This window comes from Carassius carassius, chromosome 25 (assembly GCF_963082965.1).
Source record: "Carassius carassius chromosome 25, fCarCar2.1, whole genome shotgun sequence".
Classification (NCBI taxonomy): Eukaryota; Metazoa; Chordata; class Actinopteri; order Cypriniformes; family Cyprinidae; genus Carassius; species Carassius carassius.
Genome location: NC_081779.1, coordinates 26,321,778 through 26,340,604, shown reverse-complemented (window position 1 = coordinate 26,340,604; position 18,827 = coordinate 26,321,778). Strand labels below are relative to the sequence as shown.

The window sequence follows — 18,827 nt, the reverse complement described above, 5'->3', positions numbered from 1 at the left end:
CCCAAAAGCTCGTCCAATTGTCTATGAAACCTATGTTATTCTGCGGGTCACACTTAGACATCCAGCCATTGAGTGATGACAATCTGCTATGCATCTCATCACCACGGTAAGCAGGGAGGGGCCCAGAGCATATTACAGTGTCTGACATCGTGCTTGCAAGTTCACACACCTCTTTAAAGGGATAGTTCACCAAAAAATCTAAATTATGTCATTAATAACTTACCCTCATGTTGTTCCAAACCCGTAAGACCTCAGTTTATCTTTGGAACACAGTTTAAGATATTTTAGATTTAGTCAGAGAGCTCTCAGTCCCTCCATTGAAACTGTGTGCACAGTATACTGTCCAGAAAGGTAAGAAAAACATCAACAGAGTCAAGAACCGTTTCTGTCAGACACGTCCAATTCGAGAACCGAGGAGCTGATGATACTGTGCATGTGTAATTTAGCTTGAAGCGGACCAACACACAGAGCGTCTGAACCGAACTGATTCTTTTGGTGATTGATTCTGAACTGATTCTGTGCTAATGTTATGAGTGCGGGTAAACTGAAGGCTTGAATCAAGGGCAATCATCGCCAGCTGTGAATGTGCTGTTATTTCTCAGATGAACTGTAGAGAACAAGCAAAGTTAAGAAAATTGTTGTTAAGTTGACTTAACTTGTAAAACACTTATCAATACTCAAGTTTTTATATTAACTTCTAGTTACATAAACTAAGAGATAGAGAGTTTTATCAGATCAAAAAATGAGCTAACTTGCTGCATACTACACACTCATGAGCAAAGCGAGACTGTGATGCCAATAAGAAAATTAACATAGCTATCAATGTAAATATATCCATAAGATAATTATAATGTAAAAAGAGCAGGTTGACACACATTTACCACATATTCTTTAATGAGTGTCTCCATGTCTTCATTGAGGGAGATACTTGAGCCCCTCGGGATGTAATTGCAGTTGATTTTAGTCTTCATTCTCAAACATGCAGAACAACAAGATCCCAAAAACACAACATTAGTCATTGATTTACTCAGACATAAAGCTAAAGCAGAGTAAAAAATCTCACTCAACTAATGCTGCAACTATACAATAAACCGTGTCAATTGGTACATTATTATATTACAGTGATTTGTAAAGAAACATTTAAATTGCATGCAAAGCTGTTTTTATATTATTATTTTTTTTAAATACATTTCTTATGATATTACTTTTCTTCTCCAGTTTGCTGAAATACAAACATTTAAACAGTGGATGTCATTACTCATTATTTAAGACTAATTTATTTAAAATTACATTACATTATATATTAAAGAACAGATTAAGTAAAAAATATATAATGAATGTCATCTAGTGCATATATTTAGAAAAATTACACTTTTTATTTAATTTTTTTCTAGTTAAATAACAAGTTTAGAGTTTATGCTCACTCAGTGGCTTTTCAGGGACATTGTTTTGACATGTTTGACGTCTTGAAACTCTGAGCGATTACATTAGATGTGATTCTGTTTCTCTCAACACTTCTGACGATGGTTCATGTTTATTTGCTGTGGTGACTAGAAGTAAAGAGAAAGAGATGATCATTCATGTGAGTTCTGCACTGGTACTGAGACACTAAAATCATCTTTTACCTTACATTTTACAGCAAAACAGTATTTATTTTTTTAACTTTTATAGATACAATTGGCAGAATCTTAAAACTGACACTTTGTTTCATATCACAAGTAACAAAACTTACAGTGATTTATTGTGTTTCATTAAGTTTTGTTCATGCATCAAGTGAAAACAGCATCTAGCGATTCTTAGGATTTACACTGAGATCATTGTAACAATGAGAAACGATTAAAATCTAAAAACAGATTTCAAACCAGCCCCTAATTAGTACCATTAGTTAGCTAGTGAAATAAATAAACAGTCCGAGCATTGATATTAGCAACTGCACTAATAATATACACTGAGTACATATAAGATATATCTTACCTTGCAAATAGATTATGATCCAGGCTGCTCCGATGCATGAATGGTTCTACTTGCGCTGCTTTTTTTGAATTTGCACGTTCATTTAGAAGGGTATAACAGCAGCCTGGAGATCTCCAAATAGGGACGGGAACTCCAAAACGGGGTGGGAGCTCCAAAATAGGGCGTGGCTTGCTCCCATTGAGAGACAGGCACATGACACGCATGCACAATTTTTCCCCCAATCCACTTCAGTTTAAACTCCGCCCCAAAGCTGATTCTGAAGTTTTTATTGGTTGTGTCAGTTAAAAGTGTTTCCTACACTATACAAAAATGCTAACCCCTAAACCTACCCCACATCTTACCTTAACCAGAGATATTGACTGAATGGCGGGATTGGCGCTGAATAGTGTGGTAAAGAAAGTTCAGGAGATAAACAGTTAATAAGATTATGAGATATGATACTCACCGGACAATGACACCTTTTTAGTTACACCCAGCATAACTACCCCCTCCTAGCTTGTAAATTTCGTGCCCCGGGATGGCCCCGTTGCTTGGAATAAAACGATAGTGTAAAATCTTTCCCTTCCGCTGGGACGGCTCCTGAGTGATTCCCATTTACATCATGAAGAGGTTCAGACTTGGGTCCAAGCTTTGGGCTCTGCTCTCATGGAGAACATTTAATTATATAGCATATTTTATTTTAGATGAACTAGAAACAATGTTTAATTTATAAAGTTTTATTTTGAAATGTAAGTCAGTAACAATTGGCTGAAGCCAGAGCCAATGGTGAAAGTCTTTGCGAAAGGAGGCCCAGCCCCATTTTGGAGGTTCTGCCCACTTTTGGAGTTCACGCCCTATTTTGGAGATCTCCGGTCTGCAGTTATATCTACAGGTCCTTCTCAAAAAATTAGCATATTGTGACAAAGTTCATTATTTTCCATAATGTAATGATAAAAAATTAAACTTTCATATATTTTAGATTCATTACACACCAACTGAAATATTTCAGGTCTTTTAATGTTTTAATACTGAGGATTTTGGCATACAGCTCATGAAAACCCAAAATTCCTATCTCAAAAAATTAGCATATTTCATCCGACCAATAAAAGAAAAGTGTTTTTAATACAAAAAAAGTCAACCTTCAAATAATTATGTTCAGTTATGCACTCGATACTTGGTAGGGAATCCTTTTGCAGAAATGACTGCTTCAATGCGGCGTGGCATGGAGGCAATCAGCCTGTGGCACTGCTGAGGTGTTATGGAGGCCCAGGATGCTTCGATAGCGGCCTTAAGCTCATCCAGAGTGTTGGGTCTTGCATCTCTCAACTTTCTCTTCACAATATCCCACAGATTCTCTATGGGGTTCAAGTCAGGAGAGTTGGCAGGCCAATTGAGCACAGTAATACCATGGTCAGTAAACCATTTACCAGTTGGTTTTGGCACCGTGAGCAGGTGCCAGGTCGTGCTGAAAAACGAAATCTTCATCTCCATAAAGCTTTTCAGCAGATGGAAGCATGAAGTGCTCCAAAATCTCCTGATAGCTAGCTGCATTGACCCTGCCCTTGATAAAACACAGTGGACCAACACCAGCAGCTGACATGGCACCCCAGACCATCACTGACTGTGGGTACTTGACACTGGACTTCAGGTATTTTGGCATTTCCTTCTCCCCAGTCTTCCTCCAGACTCTGGCACCTTGATTTCTGAATGACATGCAAAATTAGCTTTCATCCGAAAAAAGTACTTTGGACCACTGAGCAACAGTCCAGTGCTGCTTCTCTGTAGCTCATTTCCTGCACACGCCAGTGCACGGTGGCACTGGATGTTTCTACTCCAGACTCAGTCCACTGCTTCTGCAGGTCCCCTAAGGTCTGGAATCGGTCCTTCTCCACAATCTTCCTCAGGGTCCGGTCACCTCTTCTCGTTGTGCAGCATTTTTTGCCACACTTTTTCCTTCCCACAGACTTCCCACTGAGGTGCCTTGATACAGGACTCTGGGAAAAGCCTATTCGTTCAGAAATTTATTTCTGTGTCTTACCCTCTCGCTTGAGGGTGTCAATGATGGCCTTCTGGACAGCAGTCAGGTCGGCAGTCTTACCCATGATTGCGGTTTTGAGTAATGAACCAGGCTGGGAGTTTTTAAAAGCCTCAGGAATCTTTTGCAGGTGTTTAGAGTTAATTAGTTGATTCAGATGATTAGGTTAATAGCTCGTTTAGAGAACCTTTTCATGATATGCTAATTTTTTGAGATAAGAATTTTGGGTTTTCATGAGCTGTATGCCAAAATCATCAGTATTAAAACAATAAAAGACCTGAAATATTTCAGTTGGTGTGCAATGAATCTAAAATATATGAAAGTTAAATTTTTATCATTACATTATGGAAAATAATGAACTTTATCACAATATGCTAATTTTTTGAGAAGGACCTGTACTTGTGTTCATTACCAAAGCCGCTTTACACAGCTCACTGTGCAGCACCGCCACCTACCTACTGGAGTATAGTAAACGATTCCATTTTTATGTAAACCAATCTCATACAATTTAACTAATTGGATCTGACTTGTTTCAGAGCCAGATGTATTTAAATCCTATTCATAATGTTTAACTAATTAAATCTAATAGTTTTGACAGTTGACATGACATACAAGAAAAAATAAATAAATTGTGCGCACAATTTACTAATTCATTCCCGCACAATTTAGCAAATCGAGGGAACGAATTAGCAAATTGTGCACACAATTTATAAATCGAGTGAACGAAATAGTAAATCAAGGGAACGAAATAGTAATCGTGTAAATGTTTTAGTACAGTGAGGGAACGTATTAGGAATAATTTTTCTTCTGCTTCTTTTTCTTCTTTCTCTTATCTGGGGCCGGGTTGTGGGGGCAGCAGTCTAAGCAGAGATGCCCAGACTTCCCTCTCCTAGACACTTCCTCCAGTTCTTCCGGGGGGATACCAAGGCGTTCCTAGGCCAGCCAGGAGACATAGTCCCTTCAGCATGTCCTTGGTCCTTGGGGAAGCGCCCGGAACACCTCCCTAGGAAGGGGTCCAGGAGGCATCCAGAGCAGATGCCCGAGCCACCTCAGCCAGCTCCTCTCGATGTGGAGGAGCAGAGGCGCTACTATGAGCTCCTCCCGAGTGGCCGAGGTCCTCATCATAAATATAATTCTTATTGCTAAATATTTCATTGTAGTTGAATACTATGAAGTAATTTGAGCATCATAAATATCACTTACTCAAGGAACCTGGCCGTTTTTCTATATTATATGTACAAATATGTACATATAATATAGGAAACCGGCCAATTTTATATATGGCACATATATAAAAAATCTATATCAAAACCTATATTAAAACATATATGTTTAGATAGATTCTTTCCATGTGGGTTCTTTCACAGCTTGAGAATATTTACAGCACTCCATAGTTACATTTCTGTTTTGAACTTATGTACATATTTCATGGTCATACCGTAGTATCCCAAAGCCAAAGCACAATCCCCAACCCACCACACTGGAGGAGAGGAAAGAGACCACAGCACACTGTGTGCAAATATAAGCACATTTTAGTGGGCTGCATGTTTAAAACTATTATAGAAGTCTGCAAAGCAAACATAGCTGAAAAGCTTTAACATATTGTAGAGTAGCAAGACATGTTCTGAGGTTGTTTTGTGGTAAATTTGTTTAATTAGCACGAAATTTGAACAGTTCTAAGTAGTTTCTGTGCCAATTTAAAAAGTTGTACACATCAAGAAATTGTCACAATTCGCTAGCAAGGAACGTGGAGACTGATCCAACTAAACTTTAATTCCATTAACAAAGGGAGACAAACTCAAGAACTAAGGACGACGTTTAACAGCGGCCCGAGACCTAGGGACTGGGAACACTTTAAATACACAAACATCAATGGGATACACCTGGGTGCAAATTAACTAATTAATAAGCTGGAAACAAATTCACACAACAAAGAAAGGAACAGCAAAGACCAAATAAGGACATGGAAACACACAAGGAGAAAACAACACAAAGAACGGAGTCTGACATAACAACCCCCTCTGGATGGCGTGTCTTCTCATCATATAACATCTAATTGGGAAGGGAAGGGGGGAGGGGGGACCGCGTTGGTGGTCCACTATCTCGTGTCTGTCCTGAGGGACCTCCAGGCTCTTAACGGGGGATCAGGAGCCCTCCCTGGGCTTAATGAGGGATCAGGATAGTGCTTATGTGGTGCTGGCACTGGAGGGTGCTCGAATTCACAGCAAAGCACTTTTGGGGAGCCGAATTTGATGCAGATTTGATGATGGAGAAAAGTCAGACTATTGATTCCCAAGTTCTTGTTGAATGGGTAGAATGTTGAACTGACATGACACTATTTACAACTATTTGCTTTTGGGCCATTCATTCATGCGACAACAGCATTTTTGGGGGCCTGAAAACAGGTCTCAAAATGCAAGTTTCTGAAAACAATACTGTTATCATCTCTATGTAAACTACAAAAGCCCACATTTTTGAAATTGGTAATGTCATGCTAATGTGCGTTACATGTTTAGACTATAGGTATGTGTGCAGGCTCGTAGTGTTTCTTTACAAAGTTACATCACCATCTACTGTACAGCATTTTTAGTAGTTTTCACCGATCCACAAGAACCAGGTCATTTTTACAGTGTTGTCGCTACTGCTCTATTGTGTAGTGGTTAGCGCTCCGGGCTTCTAGTAACACACTCTGGGTTCAAGTCCCAGCTGTGACAACAAGACTGAGCAATAATATTATGGAACCAGTAGAGGCTGAACAGATTCGTGGATCAAGTAAGACATAGCTGTTATGCTGTTAACCAGATTGGTTAAGCTTATTATTAGCTTTTAATTTGCTTATTATTAGCTATTAGCAATACCATTGTCCCAGGACTCCAATATTCTAGCGCCTTAGCATTATGATGGTAAGCCTAGTACCTGCAAGGGTTTCCTGACTCAAGTTTCTCTCATCTTTAATAACTTTCACTTTTGCTTATGAGAAGACTAAGATTGCTTATATAATCTCCCTTTTGTGGGATCATGCAATGGATTGGGCCTCTGGAGACAATAGTCTCCCATTTGCTTATATCTACAGGTGTTCAAAGACACTCTTCAGCAGGTGTTTGACCATCCAGTGAGTGGCCGTAGGGCAGCAAGAAGGCTACTAGACCTATGTCTTTAAGAACCGACTGACCAGTCACCTAAGGAAAGAGAGAGATGCATGAGAGAAGGTTTTTTTTTTTTTTTTTTTTTACTGTGGCTCACTAGGGGGTGAGGGGACCCTAGTGAGTGGGCCTGCATAGTTTGACACTCCTCACTCCCATTTAATTTTGTCAGCTACCCTCACTTAGGGGGATACTAAGGAGAAGATGATTACATTGAAAGCATTTGTGGATTCAGGTGCAGCCGACAATTTTTCTAAAGAACCCCTGATCCTGGATTACCCCTATTTGCAGTTTCACAACCCTCAGTTTCCTTGGTCCTCGGGAACTCCTGCACCTCTCCTGCTTCCTTCCTGGCTTGGAGTAAAGAAATTCAGGTAGCAGTTGGAGAGGTGAGTGCTTGTTCCTTGAATAACCAACAAGATTTGACACCTATAACCCGTAAATACTATTATTTGAGAGAAGTATTTAGCAAACAAAATGTTACCAAGTTACTGCCTCATAGACCACACAAATGTGCTATTAACCTTCTCCCTGGCACACTCTCTCCTAGAGATCATCTTTATTCCCTCTCTGCCCCTGAAAGTAAGACCATGAATGAATATATTATAATTATATATAATATCTTATTATTCGCTGGACTCCTGAAGCTTTGAAGTCTTTTTACAGATTAAAGAAACTGTTGTCTTATGCCCCAATCTTAGTACACCCAGAACCTGAACATCCTTTTATTGTTGAGGTGGATGCACCTGAAGTGGGAGTAGGAGCAATTCTCTTTCAGAGATCATTCATTGATAACAAAGTTCAACTGTGCTCATTCTTTTCCAGAAGCCTGTCTTCAGTTGAAAGAAATTACGATGTGGGATACTGAGAACTTCTAGCTGTAAAACTTGCACTAGAAGAGTGGCACCACTGACTGGAGGGGTCCAAGCATCCTTTCACTGAGTGGACAGACCACAAGACAGTGTCCTGCTGGTCTTCCACAGCTCCTGCCCATCCCACAGTGTCCCTGGTCTCAAATATCCATGGATTGTACTACTAGCATGCCAGTATCTGAAGGTAACACTGTTGTTAGAGCTGTAGATCTTTGTCGGGTTCGGGCTTAATTTATGTAATCTTACGTGGGCTCGGGCTTGTGCTACGGTCATGTGATGTGATTCGGTTAGCGCGAGAAAGTTACGAAAATGGAGAAAGATGCGAAAATGGATGCTTAGTAGGTGTAACGGAGGCTTGCCTCTGGTGATTACGTTTTGGTTGCACCAGCAACTAAAGCAAAGTCTTAGTTGTGGAAAAGTTTTGACCATGTTTATAATGAGAATAATAAGTGAATTTTGATGCACCATCAGTGAGCGCAGGAACACGCTGAAGACATCTACAGTGGATTCAATAATTTGTGAGTAAAGGTTTTTCAAATAATAACTAAATATTCATTGATTCTTAAATGCATAATGTAGACAGAGTACATACGCTAATGTTGGCATTATTCTTTTATTAAATGTCAGCTGCGAGGCAAATCAGGCGAAGCCTTTATCTCAATTTCGTTATTGCCAAATACCCATCTTAATTTAAAATTTATCTTAATATAATTTGTTAAAAAAAGACTAGTTTTTATTGGTGCGTCGGTCTATTTATAGGCTAAATGAGCCTATACCTATTTAGAGTGCTGAGATGTTAAGATGTCACAGAGGACTTATTTTATTTCTTTGTTCCAACTTCCAAGTGGCCTAGTCTATGTTAGTTATGAATAAATTGTGTTAAAACGTATAAATGACTCATTCTTGACAAAAGGCAAAGGAGCTGTGTGCGTGCGCACATTTGAATAATGTCGGGCTGTAAACGGGTTTGGGCTTTTAAAAAGCTGTCAATCAAAATGTACTTGTCAGGCTCGGGCCGAAACCTGTCGGGCTCGGGTCCTGTCGGCCTAACTTTTAAGGCCCGATTACATCTCTAACTGTTGTAACAATCATTACAAGAAGCAAACTGACAAGAGGAGTGTGACCCCACTCTTTAGAATAGGACAAAAGGTCAGGATCTCAGCTAAAGACTGGCCTTTAAGAGTTGAATCCCAAAAATTTGCCCAAAGATTTTTTGGCACATTTAAAATCACCTTATTGGTCAGTCCTGTTACATACATACCAGTTTGTCTTACCTAGATCTATGAGAGTAAGACCTACTTTTTACTTTCTCAATTGAAACCTGTAATAACCTCCTTCACCAGCTCCCGCCCCTCACCCTCCTCACATTATAAAAGGTGGCCCCACGTATACAGTGAAGAGATTGTTAAATTTAAGATGGCATGGCCATGGTTTTTTACTACTTGGTCAACTGGGAGGAATACGGGCTTGAGGAACATACTTGTGTGCCAGCACAACACATCTTGGACCCAGACCTGATTCAAACACTCCATCGCCTGCATCCTGACCGTCCTGGGCCATCTGGAGTTGGCCGTGAAGGGTGGGCCCTGTCACATGATGGTCTGTCCAGAAGAGGGAAACAGAGAGTGCCTTCCTCAACATCCTCCTGATTTCCTGTTCATTATTTGCTCAATTATATCACACTTGTTAGAGAATGTGTGTGTTTAAGACCTGCATTAGGTGTATTTGAAGTTCTTATGATTAGGCAGATTTATAGTGAATATATGTTCTATTAAGACCCATGTTTGGATAACTTAGAAAGACTTTTACACAGATCTTACTGACCTGCATGGGAACTATTCTTTAAGCTATTGGACATTTTGCCTGCAAGTCATTGTGGATTTGTACCTTCTTCAGCCCAGCTTTTGATGCTTGATTTTTTTTTTAGAACTTAAGGACTTACTTTGAGCATGCCTCAGAACCTTAGGAGATTTACATGCTTCAGGAAATAGCTGCAAGGAGGAAAAAATAAACAATTTCATTCTACCATGTTTCTTTCTCTGTACCTGGCACAGATGGATTTCATGAGCTTGTTTTGGATTTCCAATAAACTCAACTTCACATTGTCCTCTTTGTAATTTAGTCTCAACAAAAATGTAATCGTGGGCCGTGTCATATCCTCTGCCCTGCAGGCCTGTCAAGCATGACATCATGTGGTGGAAAATAATTTTGTATCAAAACAGTCTGTGTATATCAGTTTTGTTTTTGCTGTTAAATGCAGTGCCAGTCCAAACATGAAGCGTGCATGCATAGTTTTTGCAAATAACTTATGACATCTAAACAGTTGCATTTCAACAGTATCTGATGAACATTCTTATCTATGATCTGCCAAAGCATGTTGGACCGTCCCGATTGACTGGCCCACAATAATATTCAGATAAACAGTCAAACCATGTGCAGAAACCAGACTCCAGCCCCCCCCCCCCATGTGAACGCTCTGGAATCTGTAGTATGATTAATTGAAAGGCTGGTCGACAGCATCTCTTGAGTTTTCAAATATTATGGGAAACCATCTGGAATTGAAATATTTTCACCCCTCTGAAAATAGGGGTCGCGTGGCATAGCTTGACTCCGGTGGGCTACACCCCATTGTGGCAGTATTTAAAGAGGGGCTCTCTGCTCTCCACTCCACTACAATCCTGCAGTCTGACAGCAATCACACACACCAGAGAACCAAACCTGTGGAGTGTGCGCTTCTCTTGGAGGAAATGGCTGGAACAGTAATCACCAGATCATGCATCGTTTTCTGCTTGCTTATACATACGGTGAGGGAACACAACAATGATATATTGAAAGTAAAAGCTCTATTGCTATTAGCACTGTGCAGAATTTACAATAAGTTAGTTGATTTGATTATGTAGATTAACAATGTATTATTTTACTATCATTTGAAATGACATAACATACATAGTAATTAATCTGTGTGCTACTGTTTGCAGAGTGAGGCAGTTAGCCATAAGTGTAGTTTTAGGTAATTGGTTCAATTAGCTTTAATTAAGTGCATTCTAACAAAGTTTCCTATAATAACGTTTAATGTCAAGATTACACACTATACTGGTTTGTGCATGCATTTTTATGTGCATGCATTTATGTATAATATAAGTTGTATTTAATAAACATGTCTAATTTATCAACATTATTTATCTAAGTTAGAAATAAAACCAAGATTACTTGAGTAAGTTTTACAAGAAAATACTACTTTAGTTTTTCTACTTCTACTACTGTAAATATATTTAAATAAACTCACAGTTACTACCTATTTGTGAAATTTACTTGCAATTTCTGAGTGAAAATTGTTTCAGTGTTGCAGACACACTTTTAAAACCTTTCATATATTTCTACACCTTTCATTATTTCGAACATGTTTTATGGGCTGAAGTTATGCTAGCGTATTTTCAAAACATCACTAACCCACTTACTGGCATTAACTGTAATGCATATTATCTCCCCCTTGTGGCTATCAATAATATTGCATATCGATTTTCTGATAATGCAGTAGCAATTAATTTGTCCCAGTCAGACATAGACATTTTAGAATAATGTTGGGAGTTGATAAAAAATTATTATTACCACAGATTAATGAAAGAAAGCTAACATTGTGTCATCTTCAATGCAGGCGCTGTGTCAGGACTGCTCTCAGCCCTGTGACTGCCCGGCTGAGAGCCCTTTATGTCCTGTAGGCACCAGTCTAGTGCTGGACAGCTGCAGCTGCTGTAAGGTGTGCGCCCGACAGGCAGGAGAGCCCTGCTCTTTCCTGGAGCCATGTGACCATCATAAGGACCTGTATTGTGACTATGGAGTGCTGAGTGACACTGAGACAGGCATCTGCATGGGTGAGTACAATGTTGCGCTTTGGAATGTAATGAGGAGAGAATTGAAATGTTTATGTATGTATTCCACTACATCTTTTGTCCACAAGTGGGAGCCTCTTAGTGTTGTCTTAAATTATCTTATGGCTGTTTCACGTCTTGCAGCTCAAGAGGGTCAGACGTGCGACCTTGGTGGTGTGATTTACCACAGTGGTGAGACATTTCAGCCCAGCTGCAAACATCAATGTGTCTGCATAAATGGGGAGATCGGCTGTGTACCAACATGTGCAAGCAACATACGGCTGCCCTCTCCAGACTGTCCCTACCCAAGACACGTCCAGATCCCCGGCAAGTGCTGTGAGGAGTGGGTGTGCGACCAGATCCCACAGGAAGACACCTTCCAGTCAGTAATGGCTGGTAGGTCAATCGGCAAGTCAACTTTTCTTTCATTTTGCTTCACTATGTTGAAACAGCTGGCCTTTGAAATATTGTCCTTGATCAAGATTGTCTTTTACCAAAACAAACTCATTTTACTAGCCACACTGCATGAAAATATTATAACATGCTTTGCAAGTTGTCACTGGTGCATGAATTTAACATGCACTTCCTCTTCTTTCAGCATATAAAGAACTGTCTGGTCCGGATGTCCAGCCTGAGAGCGCGAGGGACAACTGCATCGTTCAGACCACTGACTGGAGCGAATGCTCTGCAACCTGTGGCATGGGGATGTCCTCTCGTGTAACCAATGACAATGGGCAATGCCAGCTGGAACTGGAGACCCGCATGTGCATGAACCGCCCCTGCAATGCAGAGCTGGAAAAGGACATCAAGGTAAGAGAGCACTAAGTTAAACCAAACATATATTGGCCTTGTTCTGCTCTGGATTGCTAACAGACTGTGTGACGTAAATGTCATCTTGAGAACTGATAATTTAAGCACTCAAAAACGTCAGTACGCATTGCCAAATCAATAGAGTACACTTCTAAAAAGGTTAGCACACTCAATTGTGGGTTATGGAACATGGAAAATGTATTATTATCCTGGCCTTAAGGCAAGTAACTATAGCTCCCTGAAGATGGCATGTGAAAAAAAATATAAATAAAATGTTTTAATCGATTTAAATTCAGTCAAGTTCTAGTTTTTAACCAGTTGAGTTTGAGTGGGAGACATTTATTAATGTCTTTTAATTTTAATTTGTTACTTATTATTATTATTTTTTATTATCCTTTTATGTTACACGTGACATGGATTTGTGTATTAATTTTTAAGTCCAAGTCCGAGTCTACCCTATTCTGTCCAAGTCCAAGTTAATTTCAGTTGTAGTTCCCCAACTCCAAATGAAACTAATTAGTTAATCATGCTAGTTAAACTTTCACCATGTTCATAGCTATTTAATGGCAGAGACTTTTGAAAGTACAGCCAAAGGTTTACCTTCCATGTCTGTGTTTTGCGTGATGTAAATCCACTGATATCCTAGTGCACCATCTGCATGCAGTCTGCACAGGCAACAGAATGCAAGTGATTTCAGATCTTAAAAAGAAAAAGCCCCTAGATCAGGGTTGTCAAATCCTGTTTCTGTAGGGCCACTGTCCTGGAGTAGTTGGCATAGTCACCATTTACACAAATATATGATAATGGGTCGATAATGGTATCGTTTTTAAAAACTCACACTTTAAAACCAGTTTTCAAAAGTTACAATTTTTAGACCACCAAAACGGCATCGTCATGTAAAGGAACCGCCAAAACGTTGTTTTTAGTTTTAATTTGTTTTTGGGCTTTTTTTTTCTCATTAAACCAATCAAAAAAACATGTAAAATATGAATAGCCCTCCTCTTTCTCTTTATAGAGAGGGAAGAAGTGCGTGCGGACCCCTAAGAGCCAGCGCGGGATGCGTTTCGAACTGTCCGGATGCCACAGCGTCAGGCTTTATAAGCCGAGGTTCTGCGGGGTGTGTACGGACAGCCGCTGCTGCACACCTCACGCCACCGTCATGGCCGAGGTGGAGTTCCGCTGTCCTGAAGGAGACTCCTTCAGGAAGAAGATGATGTTCATTAAGACCTGCTCCTGTCATCACGAATGCCCCCGTGAGAATGACATCTTCCTCGCCTCAAACTCACGGAGAATGATCGGGGACTATGATAATGACATGTGAGGAGCTGTCCCGTGTAACACACACACACACTCAAACACACTGACGATCAAAAGGCAGCTCTGTGTTTTACTGGACCTTGAAATTCTCACGTCACGTGATCCAAAAAAAAAGAGATTGTTTGACATGAAGTGGGCATTGATAATGGCCCCACAAACGTTTCTTCTCGTTTTGTGTTTTCTGAAGCTCTGAAACCATCAGGCTGTTTGACTGGTCCTGCTATAGCAGACCTGAAGCAATGACAACTTTGTGTTAATAGAATCCTTTACTCAGAAATTACAGTTCTGTTATCATTTACTCGACTGCATGTTGTTTCAAACCTATTAACGCTTATTTTTTTGGAGAATCTTGATTCAGGTCTTTTCCATACAGTGAAAATTCATGCCACATTTGTAAAGCTCAGAAAACGGAGCACAAAAAGCACCACAGAACCAAAACCAAACTATAGTCCATACCAGTGTTTCACTGTATTCTAGATTCTGATCTCATGCTATAATTTGTTATAAGGAACAGACTAAAATTTAAATTGATAACAGTTTGGTCACTATACAGTCGTGGCCAAAAGTTTTGAGAATTACATAAATAATAGTTTTCAAAAGGTTTGCTGCTAAACTGCTTTTAGATCTTTGTTTCAGTTGTTTCTGTGATGTACTGAAATATAATTACAAGCACTTCATACGTTTCAAAGGCTTTTATCGACAATTACATGACATTTATGCAAAGATTCAGTATTTGCAGTGTTGGCCCTTCTTTTTCAGGACCTCTGCAATTCGACTGGGCATGCTCTCAATCAACTTCTGGACCAAATCCTGACTGATAGCAACCCATTCTTTCATAATCACTTCTTGGAGTTTGTCAGAATTAGTGGGTTTTTGTTTGTCCACCCGCCTCTTGAGGATTGACCACAAGTTCTCAATGGGATTAAGATCTGGGGAGTTTCCAGGCCATGGACCCAAAATTTCAACATTCTCGTCCCCGAGCCACTTAGTTATCACTTTTGCCTTATGGCACGGTGCTCCATCGTGCTGGAAAATGCATTGTTCTTCACCAAACTGTTGTTGGATTGTTGGAAGAAGTTGCTGTTGGAGGGTGTTTTGGTACCATTCTTTATTCATGGCTGTGTTTTTGGGCAGAATTTTGAGTGAGCCCACTCCCGTGGATGAGAAGCAACCCCACACATGAATGGTGTCAGGATGCTTTACTGTTGGCATGACACAGGACTGATGGTAGCGCTCACCTTTTCTTCTCCGGACAAGCCTTTTTCCAGATGCCCCAAACAATCGGAAAGGGGCTTCATCGGAGAATATGACTTTGCCCCAGTCCTCAGCAGTCCATTCACTATACTTTCTGCAGAAGATCAATCTGTCCCTGATGTTTTTTGTGGAGAGAAGTGGCTTCTTTGCTGCCCTTCTTGACACCAGGCCATCTTCCAAAAGTCTTGACCTCACTGTGCGTGCAGATGCGCTCACACCTGCCTGCTGCCATTCCTGAGCAAGCTCTGCACTGGTGGCACTCCGATCCCGCAGCTGAATCCTCTTTAGGAGACGATCCTGGCACTTGCTGGACTGAAGCCTTCTTTACAAGAATTGAACCTCTTTTCTTGAAGTCCTATAAATTGTTGATTTAGGTGCAATCTTAGTAGCCACAATATCCTTGCCTGTGAAGCCATTTTTATGCAACGCAATGATAGCTGCACGCGTTTCTTTGCAGGTCACCATGGTTAACAATGGAAGAACAATGATTTCAAGCATCACCCTCCTTTTAACATGTCAAGTCTGCCATTCGAACCCAATCAGCCTGACATAATGATCTCCAGCCTTGTGCTCGTCAACATTCACACCTGAGTTAACAAGACGATTACTGAAATGATCTCAGCAGGTCCTTTAATGACAGCAATGAAATGCAGTGGAAAGGTTTTTTTGGGATTAAGTTAGGCCTAGTCCACATGGACACGGGTATTTTTATAACCGGAGTTTTTCCTCCTGCGTTTAAAAAAAAAATCCCGTCCACATGAAAACGCAAAAACATGCTATCAAGAGCTGTCAAGAGCATGCCACACCAGCAGGCAGCGATATAACCCAAATTGTAAAGTCACCTTGGCCAATCAGAAGCAGTCAGCAGCGCACAATCTGACGTCAAACACAGCGGATAACGGCGCACACTCTGACGTCGCAAGGCAAAAACCCCGGTTATACTGTCCACACGACAACACTGCAACCGGCGTTTCTGAAAATGCTCACCCTGGCCGTAGTTTTCAAAAATGTTCGGTTTCGGTGCCCTGAAACTGCGTTTTCGTGTGGACGAAAGGCCGAACCGCGTAAATAAAGTCACGGTTATAAAAATACCCGTGTCCGTGTGGACAGGGCCTTAATTTTCATGGCAAAGAAGGACTATGCAATTCATCTGATCACTCTTCATAACATTCTGGAGTATATGCAAATTGCTATTATAAAAACTTAAGCAGCAACTTTTCCAATTTCCAATATTTATGTAATTCTCAAAACTTTTGGACACGACTGTACACTGTCATTGTACAAAAAAGCTTGTGAAGATTCCTTTAAAAATTATCCTTTTGGCATGGTTTAGTCTGATGTTAAACAATTATATATATTGATGACTATTTTTGGGTAAACTATTTCTTTAATACATTGTATACATGAAGTAGCCTACTTATAATTAAATCATTCATATAATGAGTTAATTTCAAGAACGTTTTCTTCAATACAAGAATAGACTGAAATGACAATAATGTAATCATACATTTGATATGTAGTTTTCAGTTTAATTTATCAGCTGGGTTATAACAATTTACAATTATTTTTACTTTACAACAAGGAACAATATTTAACAACTGACCTTAATAATTTTGTATCTGCTTGAACCCAATCTGTCAAGTATGAAAATCACTAATGAGTCCTAAAGTATTTTGGGAAGAAACCACTCCATCAAATGAGATAATGATAATGAGATGTTGTTAACTGTTTATTTAATAGGAAATGAGTGGAAAGGAACTGAACAATGACGAATACACCTTGTGTAAATACTGTAATAAGACCGTGTACAGATTGTACTAATTTATGTAAATGTCGTTTAACTCTTAAATGTAGTGTTGTATGTGTATGGTATTACTCTGTGTTCATTCTAATTACCTGGCAATGATACCAGCGAGTTATTTTCTGATGCACTTTTATTTTCCAATAAAGAATTTATATTTATATATATATATATATATATATATATATATATATATATATATATATATATATATATATATATATATTGAGGATTATTGATTTCAAAAGTCACTTAATATGGCAAGAATTAAAAGCAAATGCACATTTAATGAGATTAATAAATAAGTATTAATAGACCATTTCACTACTCGTTCATGTAAGGAAGTGACATCTTTGGTAATTGGTCGTTTCCGGTTAGCTGGTTAGCTGACAAACACACACACACACACACACACACACACACAGATATTCTAAACATTGGCGGGAGACGGTTTATACCTGGGGTCTCCAACCTCCTGGAGAGCTACCGTCCTACAGATTTCAGCTCCAAACACAATCAAACCAGCTAATCAAGGTGTTCAGGGCTACTTGATAATTACAGACAGGTGTGTTGGAGCAGGGTTGGGACTGAATTCTGCAGGATGGTAGCTCTCTAGGAGCAGGGTTGGAGATCCCTGGTTTATACACAGTGATATTGCGACAGTTCATTTATTCTTGCGATTAAACTTGTCCAAATTAAAACTAGGACCATGCTGTTCAGTGATTGGATGCTCTCTCAGGCCAGGAACTAACTTGCTGTCAGAAATTAAAGTGTTTAGATTTCCAAAAAACAAAATGCAGCATGACGCTTGGATTGCAATACTGAAGAGAGAAGGCTGGTCTTTGCACAAATGTCATTTATTCTGAAGCAATAGTCTCATCCGTGCTCTATCAGGTATTACTTTAATCAGCATATTTGTGATATTTGCCTTAAATTGATTGCTGTTACACTTTTTAACTTTATGAAGGACAATATTTTCCTAAACTGATTAAATGTACATGTCACCATTTACATCTAATTCTTAAATTTGATCGATACATTAAGGTAGAATAATAAGACACTTTATGGTTGTTACTATTCAAATGAAATAAGTATCAACAAACTCCATCTGTCCAAATGCATAAATAATGTTATTAGATTAATGTTTTACTTTTTTGACATATATGAAATGTTGTAAAAATGAAGTGATACTTTTAAATATGATATTGATACCACTAGTAGCGGTGGCAAGTCACTTTCTTAATGAGTGAATCATTGATTCAACCGATTCGTTCAAATGGCTGATTCATTTAGTAATTGAAGCAAGTAACCGTTTTTGTAAATAGTTCACTAGATCATTGAATCGTTCTAAAAATTCTATATATTATATAAAAAAAAAATATATAATTTTTTTTCTTAGTTTATATTTTTGCCTTGTTTCAGTCCAAATATCTTCACTGGTTGAAGATACACTTCATAAAAAAAATTCTTAAATCAAGAAGCATTTAAAGTTAAAACTTAGCAAAATGAACTACTAATGTGGTAAGAAAATGTATTTTCCATTTTTTTTGGGATCGAAAAAGCGTATTTTTCTTTCCTTATTGGCAGATTTTTTTTGGCTTGTCCTTGACTTTTTTTATTTTATTTAAACACAGCAATACTTTTTACTTGTTTAGTAAATGCTTCTTGATATAAGAATTATTTTTTGAAGTGTATCTTCAACCAGTGATGTGTGAAAGCTGTAGCTTATCCCAATAATGTTTTTCTACTTTTGTTTTTAGGCAAGCCATCAGA

General features: G+C 39.1%; 1 protein-coding gene across 1 annotated transcript; it reads left to right on the top strand.

Annotated features, from left to right (window-relative positions):
- The first annotated feature begins 10,692 nt into the window (after positions 1-10,692).
- LOC132104779 (CCN family member 2-like) lies at positions 10,693-14,334 on the top strand. Its single transcript, XM_059510322.1, has 5 exons — positions 10,693-10,807; positions 11,659-11,875; positions 12,017-12,268; positions 12,471-12,682; positions 13,698-14,334. Exons 1-5 carry the CDS (start codon positions 10,751-10,753, stop codon positions 14,001-14,003), a joined length of 1,044 nt encoding a protein of 347 aa, XP_059366305.1. The 5' UTR covers positions 10,693-10,750; the 3' UTR covers positions 14,004-14,334.
- Positions 14,335-18,827: the final 4,493 nt, after the last annotated feature.